The 12006-nt window shown below is 43.3% G+C and overlaps 2 protein-coding genes across 5 annotated transcripts in view; one reads left to right on the forward strand and one right to left on the reverse strand.

Moving 5' to 3' along the window:
* Positions 1 to 2569: 2569 nt before the first annotated feature.
* On the reverse strand, positions 2570 to 3311 carry LOC130886020 (spliceosome-associated protein CWC15 homolog). The gene has a single exon (XM_057787905.1). It carries the CDS (start codon positions 3296 to 3298, stop codon positions 2609 to 2611), a length of 690 nt encoding a protein of 229 aa, XP_057643888.1. The 5' UTR covers positions 3299 to 3311; the 3' UTR covers positions 2570 to 2608.
* A 2594-nt stretch (positions 3312 to 5905) lies between these two features.
* The window catches only part of Itga8 (integrin subunit alpha 8), a 179736-nt gene continuing 173635 nt past the window's right edge, over positions 5906 to 12006 (forward strand). For all 4 annotated transcript variants that reach the window (XR_009058197.1, XM_057787446.1, XM_057787447.1 and 1 more), the window contains exons 1-2: positions 5906 to 6258; positions 6861 to 6994. Coding sequence is in view for 3 of the 4 variants with exons in the window: in XM_057787446.1 (XP_057643429.1) it covers positions 6053 to 6258; positions 6861 to 6994 (340 nt within the window). In the remaining variant the exon portion in view is untranslated. The remainder of the gene's footprint in view (positions 6259 to 6860; positions 6995 to 12006) is intronic.

Here is a 12006-nt window from a genome sequence, read left to right on the forward strand (position 1 = left end):
TGAAGGGAATTCATAACAGAGCACGACAAACAAAAGCAACGAAAAGAGGAAAAATGATTTGACTATGATGAAATTCACCCTCCAGAGACAAGAAAAGAAAATCTGCAGACATAAGCGACATCAGCAGAGACGCTTAGGTTTAACTGAAGTCTAACTAACCAGTTCCTACTAATCATTTCCTTTACTATTGTGGTGGAACTGAAAAAAAAAATAAGTTGAGCAAAAGTAAAGCAAAAGTAATTGCTGGCTATAACTGCCCAGATTACAAGAAGAGATTGGAAAACTAAATTTCCCTATTACATTGACTTTTAAAGTTGATAGAGGGCCTGGGAAGATATCTTGGTGGGAAGGGCACCTGTGGACAAGTCTTATGTCCTGAGTTCAATCCCCAGCACCTCAGTTGGTGAAAGTCCCACAGGTTGTCCATAGATTGTCCTCTGACTTTACACACACACACACACACACACACACACAAATTTAACTGTTTGAAATCAGGAGGGTCACTTAAGAGCCTACTGTTTTGACACTGGCTTGTTTCACATGTGGTTTAGTGAACATGCTGAAAGTATGACTGTGTTAGTGAAAATAATAGTGTCAGAACTCTCTGACCTCTTGACACTAAGACTTGACTACACTCCATCATATAAAAAAAACCAACAGACTTAACCACAATCAGTCATTATAACTGATCTTAAGTTATGTGTGTGTTTGACTGTAAAGTTGGCACTTGCTGGCTAAATGTTACAGCATCTCTATTTTAAGCATTTTGTACATGGCTGCAAAGCCAAGGTCATTTTCCCCTCTGCTGCTCTTTACTTGTTTATTTTTGGAATGTTTGAGCCAAATCTGTTCCATCTTTGACCTTTGGGTTCTTTTCTTTTTAGGGAAACAGCTATGTATACCTTTCTTGGTATTAAACATACACATATACTCACATGCACGATAAACAGTTCCCAGACTTGCTTTTCTGACAAATAAATCAGTACCATGAGATCTTTAAAATGTCAAACTTCTTATGGAGCACAAGACCTGTCACTGTCCATGTGCGCCTGTGACAAGACCCGAGACCTGATTGGCATGGTTCCCAAGTGCCTGAAGGCTGAAGTGTACAAGTCACCTCTTCAGGCCTGTGCCTTCCCCACAGTCATCAGAATTCCCCCTTCTCTGGATTCTTGTAAGATTTATTACTGTGCCAGGCTGCAGACCTCTCAGAAAGGTCAAAAAACTTTCATCCTCCACTCCCAGATAACAAGGTACCATCAAACTGTTCCCCGAGCTTGCCTGGAAAAGTGCATAGCTGTCTCCCTATGCCACCCCACAAGCAGCTCTCACAGCCTTGCTCAGAAGATCAGCCCCAAATAGCTTATGCCTGGAGGAAGGTAATCTCTCATGCTTATCATGGCTTAAGAAAGTATTCTTTTTTCTTTTATTTTTGAGATTATAATTACATCATTTTCTACTTCTCTTTCCGGCCTCCAAACCCGTCCATGTATCCCTCACTGCTCTCTTTCAAATTCATGACCTTTTCCCCCCAACTACGGTTGCTGCATGCATATGTGTATATATACATATATACACACAAATATATATATACATATACATATATATACACACATACATACACACATATTCTTAGATACAGCCTGCTCATTCACTATAATGTTGCTGGTATGTATACTTTCAGGATTGATCATTTAGTATCAGCTAATTGCTCTTCCCTGGGGCTGACCATTTCTCCCACTTAGCATTCCTTAGTCGTCTGTAGTTCTTTATTTAGGTTTGAGGCCTCGTGGTCCTTGTCTCATCCATGTTGGCATCTCTGTTGTTGTCCTCGTCCAGCTCATACGTAGGCAGTCATGTTGGTGAACCTTTAAGGGTGTAGCTTCTGACATTACTAGGAAGCACAGCCCGTCATTATTGTGGTCCATAGGTGTCATGGCTGGGTAGGACGGGTGATTGATTTGGAATCTTGCATGGCTTCTTCTGGTACCATGAAAGGTAGTTTCCAGGGAGGTGGAATTCAGATCTGTTCTGAAGGGAATGGTGTCTCTAGCAATAGGGACTTCCCTTCAACCTCTAAAGGGCAACCAAGGGCCACAGCAGTAATCTGCAATGAGGGAGCATCTTAGATAAACCTGATCAACTGCTTCTTCTCATGCCCGGTGGTGGGTTTTTGGCTCTTGGAGGAAGCACTGTCCACCCAGGTGAGAAAGAGAAATTATTCCTTGGAAATGGAATAGGGTAAGGAGTTCTTTGCATCTGATTAGACATGAGCTCAAATTATACTACTTTGTTGCTTTGTGAGCATGCAAGTATTGTGTTTTCTGGACACTTAAGCCAAATTCTCATCTGTAAAGGAGAAATTGACAATATTAAGAATATAACTAAGTAAGTTATATTCTTATATACAAGCAAGAATGAGTCTATATCAAAAGGAAGGAGTGAATTTTCATCCATGTATGTGGCAATAGGAAATGAGGTCTGAGAAGACATCTCAGTGGGCGCAATGCTTGCTGTGGAAGCATGAGGATGCAGGTTTGATTTCTTTTTTTTTTTTTTTTTTTTGATCTTTAACATTTCAGACTTTAATTAAGCACATAAAACTGTACTACTTAATATATTTCTCCATGAACTTCTTGTGAAACTCAGATCGCAGTGTGTCGTTTACAAATCTTTTGTCTTTCTTCTGATCATCTATTCCTTTTGCACAGTTCTTAAAAACGACGTCATCGTCCCACCTTCTTTTAACCTTGAAGTTGGCCTGAGGCTGGGACGGGCCAGTGAGATTAAGGAGAGGGTTTCCACTCAGAATATTTTCCATGCGAATTCTCTCTTCTTCTGCTTTTTGTTCTTGTTCCTTTCTGGCCTGTTCCTCAGCTCTTTCCTTCTTGATTTTCTCCAGCTCTGCCAGAAGAGCCGCAGTGTCATCGTCGTCGCTCTCCTCTTCAAAGTCCTCATCGTCCTCATCCGTGAGAGGGTCATCGGCATCAAGGTTGGCAGCGGGGATCTGGTCTAAGCGGGGCTTCTTGGACACGGAAGAGGAAGTTGTATGTTCTCGGGTCGGACGGTCTCTGTTTTTCTCCCTTGCAGCAGCTCTCTCTCTCTCCTCCAGTTCTCTCCTAAAGTCACGGTTGCGAACCTCTTCAGGAGCATCCTGTGTAGTTTGTCTGTATTTTATCTTTGTATGGGAGGGAAGGTCTCTGCTTGAATATTGCTTTGAGAGCTGGCTCAAATCCCCTTCTCCTTTTCCTCTTCCACCTCTGGCAGGTTCAAAAGTCGGTCTGGCTGCTGTTGTCATCTTTTATTCTCTTGGCGGGCCAGGTTTGATTTCTTAGCAACCATGTAGAACCTGGATATGGCAGGGAAGTCTTTAATCCCCTCACTGGGGAGGCAGAGACATGAAGATCTCTGAAGTTGGTTGGCCATGCAGTTCAGGTGAACTGAATTGGTGAATTTCAGGTTTAGTGATGTCCTGTCTCAAAATATAAGAGTGAATGAGGAAGACACCAGTAAAACATCTGCTTCTAGATTACACACACACACACACACATGATTGCATACAGACTTGCACATACACAAGTACACATGCGCAATCACACACATACAAAGTACCTGTTTTTACTACCTACTTGTGTGAAACAAGAAGAATAAACCCTTGAGGGATATTCAAAAGAAATAAGAAAGTGGTATGACAGGGATGCCCTGGTGATAAGCTGGTCCATACCAAACAATGTGCATCAGGCAGTTCAGCACTGGTCCTGTGTAGAAAGTCTGTCCCTGGTCAAGGACACATCTAGGGTCATGCTGTCACTTTCTACCCTCTTAGCATTCTATATAAAACTAAGACTTGCCTGCAATACAACAGCCTTCAAAACTGCAGTGCACTGGTGTCAGGAAATGACAAAGTTGTGGTTATTCCCAAGCCTCAGTGACAATCACAGCTCTGAGTAGTTCCACATGTGTGCAGCATGTGAATTGTTCATTTAAACTCATGCTGGGGTGTCTCACTTTTATTATTAGCAATAACTTGACCAAAGTAGCAGACTCTATCTCTAACACAAATGGATTTTAGCATAGAGAAGGAAAAACAACCAACTGGTCTACCATCTACTCCTTAGTCCTTATATCTGGGAAAGGACAATAGAGTTAAGAAAGGGTGATGTGACGCTTTGCCAGGAAGCTTGTGATACCTGGTTTATTTTGACTTTTTAATAGAAACAGAAGAAACACCAACTTTAAATCATCCTACTGAGCAGGCTGTGATGGAAAAGGGATGAAAAAGCCTACTTCTTTCAGTAGGCTGAGATTTTTGTCTAGTCTCCCCAAATTGTATCAACCTACTGATGACCACGCCCACTGGGGAAGTGGTACTAATTCTGCACAAGTTGTCATCTTTTGTTTTGTTTTTCAAGGCAGGGTTTCTCTGTATAATAGCTCTGGCTGTCCTGGAATTCACTCTATAGAACAGACTGGCCTCAAACTCATAGAGACCCACCTGCCTCTGCCTCCTGAGTGGTCAGGCACAAATTGGCATCTTATTCATCCACTCTCTGCATCCTTTCCTTCTACGTAGGTCCCTTTAGACTCGACTTGAACCCTTATCTTGTCTTTCATCCTCACCCAAACTTTGGCCTTTGGCCCTTCCCTGCAGCTCTGTTAGCCTGGTTGGAACTTCCTGGTGCATCTCTGCATTCTCTGTGGTTCAATAACTTAGCCCCTAAACATTTGAATCTCCATTGCCTGTCTTGTTTTTGCTCTGGCTCCCTTTTTGCCTGGATCCCTGGTCTCAGGATTCATTTCTCTTTCAGATCACCCACTAGCTACTCCTTCTCACTTCAAACGTGTACATGATAATCTTATATTAGGTGATTAGTGTCTTCAAAGTTTTCCTCATCTTCCTGTCCCATGAGGTGAGGTCCAAACCTAAGTCCCCTATTCAATTTCCTGCCTATTTTACATTTGTTTCCAGATCTCCCGAAAACAACCAGAAACTGCTCGCTTCTTCGGCCTACATATGCTTGATTTCTGTTTGTTTTAACAATGCCTCAGGCAGGCCTTGAGCTTGTTAGATTAGTCCAGGCTGTCCTCAAACTTTATATCCCCACACGGCAGCTGCCTCCAGATCCCAATGTTGGAGTTCCAGGTTTGGGTCACATTCTACACTTCTTTTCCTACGCTGAAATTCTGTTACCTCAGCGACAGGCTGTTTTATCGCCCACCTATGTCCTCAAAGTCGTTGATATCACATTTCTCTTCTCCTCCCTCCACCTTCAGGTTCTGCAAAAGATCAACAATTAATACTTGTGGGGTAGAGTTCCTGTTGATTCCAACTCCCCGCCCCTCAAACCCTGCTTTCGTAAACCATGAACCGCGGCATGTCTGACCTTGCTGTTCTTCATCACAACCTCACGGGTACAATGTACCCGAGATGTCTTTAAGAAAGATTGGAGAAAACCTACAAGATTTCTTTATTACTATGTCATCAGAGTAGGAGAGGAAGAGGGCTGTTACATTGAAATTTCAACTTCCATTCACAGAGGAAAAAAGTCACTGTCCCTAAAAATCCCTCAGGGGTAGAGGTGATGCCCAGATAATCACTGTTTTCTGGAGGTGGGATACACTTTTGCGTTGGAGCCGCGCAACTGTGGGAAAATAGTATATTTTCGTCCCTTTTAGAACACTGCTTCTCCAAAATAATGGCTTGAAATTTAGATGGCCTTTAAAATCGCAACTATTGTAGAAACTCTGCAGTCTCCACCAAGCCATCTGGCCATTGCCTTGGTCCTGGAGCGCAGGCTCCGGCCCGCAGCTTGGGAACCAGCCACTGGAGGGCGCCGAGAGCGCGCCGGCCCTAGACTGGAGAAGGTCGAGCGCGGAATCCGACGCTGTAAGCCCAGAGCCACGGGATCGCCGGCCGCACAGGACGCGGACTGTCACTGTGGACGCGCCGAGCTCACCAACCGGGGACACCGGCCTCTGGGGAGCATCAGGCCTTTGCCTTCGGACTCCACGGCTCCCGATCCCGGGTGAACAGCGTTCGGGGCGGAGGGCGATGTCTGCGGGAACCCACTGCGGTCCCCGGGGGAACCGGGCGCCTCCGTTCGCGTGTCTCTGTTGCGTCTCGGCCGCGCTGGGGATGCTGTGGTCCCCCACGACGCTGGCGTTCAACTTGGATGTGGACAAGCTCACGGTGTACACTGGCCCCGAGGGCAGCTACTTCGGCTATTCACTGGACTTCTACATACCTGATGTGCGCACGTAAGTTTCTGGGTTGGGTTAGTGGCGCGCTTGCTCCCGGGTCCTGTACCAATTCCTCCTTGTCTGTCCCCGCAGCGTAGAGGAAAGAAAGTCTGAGATTCTGCCTACTCGGGGTCGGATTTCCTACCAATTTTTTCTTTCATGGCTCATGCTAGATAGATGAGCCCTGTGAACCTTGAAGACACTCCACTTGTATATAAGTCCGGATTCAAAGACAGGAGCATCATACAAAGGAGAGAATGGGAACGGACAGACTAATTTTAAAAATAAAGACCACAATACAGTCTGTTTTTACCGACCTCGTATCAGCTAAGGTCAGGATGCCAGTGCCTTAGGTTGCAGGCAGTTGGGATCTATCCTCTGGTTTCCCCCACCAATCTCCACCTACCTCCACCTAGATATTCAGAAACATTGGCAGCCTCTCCCCAAACCAGGTTTTTGATGTTCATAGTCTTCCCAAAAGAAAATCAAGTTTGACAGTCTTTCCATCGTAAATCTGGTTGTGCTCCCAACCCCTACGGCAGTCCAGTGAGTATGCTGTTTTGGACTGAATTTTGTGCGCACAGGTCCCTGAGAAGTGACTTTCTCAAACCCTTTTGTAGAGCCAGCGTCTTGGTGGGGGCGCCCAAAGCCAACACTAGCCAGCCGGATATCGTGGAAGGGGGAGCTGTCTACTACTGCCCCTGGCCCGCAGAGGGATCTGCACAATGCAAGCAGATACCGTTTGACACCACCAGTAAGTGATGGTATTCCGCACTGTGACCCTTGGTTAAAAGAGAACCTGAGCCATTCCCGTGGCAACTTTGCATTCTCTTTGCCCTACTAACGTAAATCCAAGTGTTTGGGAGAATCTGGTAACTTCTGTTTCCCTACTGTTCAGAGCTGAGCATTAACGGGGAGTGGATGTTTGCAAGGAATAGGAAGATGCATGACCTTGTGGGCGGTGGTGGCGCACGCCTTTAATCCTAGCACTTAGTTGGCAGAGGCAAGTGGGTCTCTGTGAGTTCAAGGACGGCCAGAATTACCACCTCACCCTGACTGTAGAGAGAATCGGGGTGTTCCTCAAATACAGACTTGGAAAAAGGCTGGCTTCGGAGCATTTGTAGTTCTCTAGTAACCGAGTCCAGAGGCAAGACTTCCCCTGCAGTAGATCCAGACTGCAACCTGGGGTGGTTGCCATTCTAATTCTTTACAGAGAGAATTTTCTTTCGAAATATTGGTCACTAAATGCAAAATACTACAGGCAGAGTGTGGATGGATTACATTCATTTCCAAAATCCCTAGACAGATGTTTCTTATTTAATTAAAAGGAAAATACATTTTAAACAATTCAGTCTGGTTGTGTTTCGTCTGCTGTTTTCTCTTTGGGTCCTAAGAAAATAATTTAAAAGTAATGTTTTGAAAGCATTATCATCAGTGTTTTAGCTTGTACCGCCCAAACGTTAGCATTCAAATGATATGTATTATCAGAGAACAAATATCTCTTTTCAAAAATGCAAATATGTCAGATCAAATGACAGGGTTTGACAAGGTTTGATGGGCAGTTGTTTAACATACCTTGTACATAGCACAGCTATTTTATGACATCATTCTTGCTTTCCTTGGGTTTCTTTGGGGGGGGGCTATTTAGATGTCGTGCATCTAGAATTTATATAGAATGTTCATTTTTACAAAATTTTGATGAAGTTGATTTTGTGCTATGTACTTGTGACTTTAATTTGTATCATTTAGGTTGATAGGGAAGGAGTTCCAGGGCTATGACCATGGGAACAATTTTAAAGAAAAAATTATACAAACCTTACCTTGAATTATGACCCAATTAGGAAAATGTTTTATAAAAGCATTTTTGAAATGGTATTCCCATGCCCATCTAGGGTCACAATATCTTGTTTGTTATTCTATTAAATAATTCAGCAGTTTGATGCCAGGTTTATAAGCTTTTATTTTTTACTCTTAAGTTTAGCAGCTGGAAAATTGAAACCTCTTGTAAATAAAGCAATAAAGTTTGAGTTCCTTCCTGATCTTTAGTTTAAGACCAAACTTCTGGGACTGGGGAGATGGCTCGGTGGGTAGGGCGGTTGCTGCACACGGACGAGGACCCAAGTTACAATCCACAGCACCATGTCAAAGCTGAACACCTAGGGTGAGCCTGGGACCTCAGTGCTTGGGTGGGTGGCAGGCAGGAAGATGTCAGGTGTTTCCTGATGAGCTATCCTTAGCTAAAACTGTGAGTTCCAGCTTCCGTGAGAGTCCGTGCCTCAAGCAATAAGGCAAAGAGGGGCTGGGGAGGATAGAACCTCAAACTTCGGCTTCCACATGTGGAACCTGGGTAAACACATCAGCATACACGTATGCACACAGGCATATACCATACACACATGAATACACAAAGAGTTCATCTAAGACTTGATCATATGAGCATGAAATCAATGCCATTTTAATTATATGATTATATTAAAAATAATTATATATTTTTTTTGAAAAAAATTTCTGCCTCCTCCCAGCCTCCCATTTCCCTCCCCCCACAAAATAATTATATTTTTAAAGATTTATTTTTACTTATCTCTGTGTGCATCTTCTTGTGTATGCTGCATGTGTATGGGTGCCCATACAGGCCAGAAGATGGTGTCTGGATTCATGGGTGTTGTGAGGCAAATGATGCGGGTGCTGAGAATTTCACTCAGGTCCTCTGGAAGGATAGCAAGCAGCCAACCATTCAGCCACTAATCTATATTTTTAAAAGGAAATTTAAATCCAAATCTTGACACATAAAGATACATATCATTGTGCTATTTGAATTTGCATTCAAGAAAAGAAGCATTTCAATTTTGAAATGGTTGGGTTTTTTTTCCAAGTAGTAATGTCTAGTCATACAACTGAATTTAATAACTTTCTAGGACATTCCATAATGTATGAAATCAGGATGTAGTTAGTGTTTTCTTTTAATTTTCTAGAAGAAAAATTGATGTCTGCCCAGATAAGCTATACCTGAGTATCTTTGTAAGTGCTAATCTCAGCTAATGTCATAATTTTATAGATAAAAGACATAGAATCCAGGCATCAAACTGACTTTTAAATTGACCTCTCCAGCCAAAACTTTCCATGTTAAGTTGCAGTAGTTAATATTTTCCAACATTCACTCTAAAGCAATTGTTTGGGGCTTTGAGTTCACTTTTCGTTAGCAGCCTCGTGCAGAAAGCTTGTGTTTGGGTTTCCAGAATGGCCCACAGGAATGCACTTAGCCCATAGTGTAGCTCGATTTATATTGCAGCAGAACAGAAGGGGAGAAGTGAGGAGAATTTTGGCAATTACACACATAGGAAAAGACCTTTGTTACTCAAAGAATGTTGAAGTGGTCCGTAGCTTCTTTGAATGGTTCTGAAGACAAAGCAGGGTGTCTCAGCACTCAGGCATTGGGATTATGTTTTGAAAATGTATACAGGATTTCTGTTTTGTGTTTATGTGGAGGTTAAGTAATCAAACCCCATACAATGCACATACTGTGTGCTACTGAGCTACACCCTCCGCCTCTAGATGGATAGAGAGCAGCATCTATTACACTTCTCAGCCACAGTCACAGTAATTTGAGAACTCATAAATGGAACAAAGGGGAAGAATGGAAGGGAAAAGAAATGGCTATTCCTCAAATAACTACACAAGATTGTGTGTGTGTGTGTGTGTGTGTGCGCGCGTGCGCACTCGCGTGTGTGTTGGTTCTTCTCCCTGGGAGCACCAGGGATCCCCCTGTTTCTACCTCCTCAGCACTGGGAGTGCTCTCCTGTGCCTGATGACCTAGTCAATCTTCATAGTTATGTGGCAAGCTCTCTATTGACCAAGTTATCTCCTCAGCTCTGAGAAGATTATTTTTTCAAAAGCAGTGGAGTAAAAAAGGCTGCATAGACTTTGAGAGAAATGAAAAGATCAGACTGGAATTAATGCTTCAATGACCTATGTGAGAGAGAAGAGAGAGAGAGAGAGAGAGAGAGAGAGAGAGAGAGAGAGAGAGAGAGAGAGAGAAGTTTCACTGAAAGATAAGGTAGAAATCTCTGGCAAAGAAAAAAAAATCCCCGTGTCAGCCAAGAGGGGGTACTGTGAGTCCAGAAACAGGTTTTTGTTTGTTTGCATGTTTGTTTTGTTTTATTTTTTGTCATTGCTCTTTTAGAAAGGAGGAGATCTGGGAGGGGAGCCAGAAGCCCAGAGATGGGATGTATATTCCTGAGTGGGTGCTGTTTCTTCATACCCAATCTGTCCAGTTATTCTATTCAGATGGCCCAGGAGAGTGGAATTGACAGTAGCTGTAAGTTGGTGCAAAGATGTGAAAGCAAAGAAGGGACAGCAGAAACCCTCAAAGTTGCTTTCTACCTGAGCATGGACTTTGTGAGCAGACGGGGATATTAGAATCCGGATGAAAGGTGGCCACAGGCTTCAATCTGGGTCTCACAGTCAGTATTGTAGATGCATGAACTTGATGAAGATGGCAACAGGTATCACCAACTCTGGTCTCATGGTCAACATTGTAGATGCATGAACTCTACATAGTGGCCCCTTTGTGCTCCTCTTCATTGCTCCTAATCTCTCACACAAAACAACTATGTAAAACTCATTTTGTGAATCAAGAAACCAACCACGAAACTATGGCTGAGACCATATGATGATACAGTAGCAGCTGTAGGCTTTTTCCTGAACTCGTTCCAGAAATGGGAGAAAGCTGGTTTTTTTGGAGTGCAAGTACAGGGTCATGACTGGGTCTGTTGAGCCCCAGAAGCACTACGCACCTTCCCTCCTTTTACTCTTGCCCAATTCTCACCTGCCCAACACAGGTGGATCTGCAAATGCCAATGGAAATGTCTTCTTCCTCCAAGAGGCTAAACAAAGTGGCAATTTTGGCCAGAGTTTTGGAGAAACCAAAGGCTTAGAAGTAGGCATGTTCTTGGTGGAAATGATGAGTTTTAATGTCCCTGGTTTATTTAAGTTCCCACAGAATCTTTGCTCAGAGTCCTTAATGAGTTACCTCCAGAGTTTTCCTGGGAAAAGGAAGACAATGCCTTTTCTTGAGAAAATGGGGGCTGTGACTTAGAGACACGAGCAAGGTGGCATCCATGGAACAGTGTAGAAAATGTCAGGCATATGTGTGCACTATGTTGTCAGTGTTCCTCTGTGGCGCTACCCACTATTCATGTCTTTCACTCTGCCTGTTTCCTCATTGTATGCCAAGAATACCCAAGAAAATCTGCTTATTCAACGAAGTTGTTACAACTTGTCCTAGCCTTGGGATGTTCACCATTTCCTGTTTTGCTTCTGTAACCAAGTGTTCTCAGGTTAGACACTGAAGTAGCTAGCCATGTCATCTAGTCTTAGAACTTACCTTAATTTCTTAATTTTAAGATGAACTAACTGCCTCCTTTCAAAAGTTACCTGTTAGCTTAGTGCTTTTCATTTATTTTTTCCTTATCAATCGTCTTGGATTTCATTTTTTGCTATGCTACATCAAGTGATAAATACAAAACAAGAGGAAGTTTCCGATAGCCCAGGACTTCAAACGCATGAATACCATCAAATTCTGATCCTTTCAAGTCAAGAAGGAGGGATTTTAAAGGCAGCATATGGTGATGGGGGAGGTGCAGAGAGCAGATAATTTTCCTGCTCTGTACAAAATCAAGTAGTTCCCAAGATGCACTTCTCTCTTCTTACCCTCACACTTCAGTGTGGTGGAATTCCTCCTAGCTGCCGAATCAATTTCTTTCACTT

The sequence above is a fragment of the Chionomys nivalis genome, chromosome 13 (assembly GCF_950005125.1).
Source record: "Chionomys nivalis chromosome 13, mChiNiv1.1, whole genome shotgun sequence".
In the NCBI taxonomy this organism is placed as follows: Eukaryota; Metazoa; Chordata; class Mammalia; order Rodentia; family Cricetidae; genus Chionomys; species Chionomys nivalis.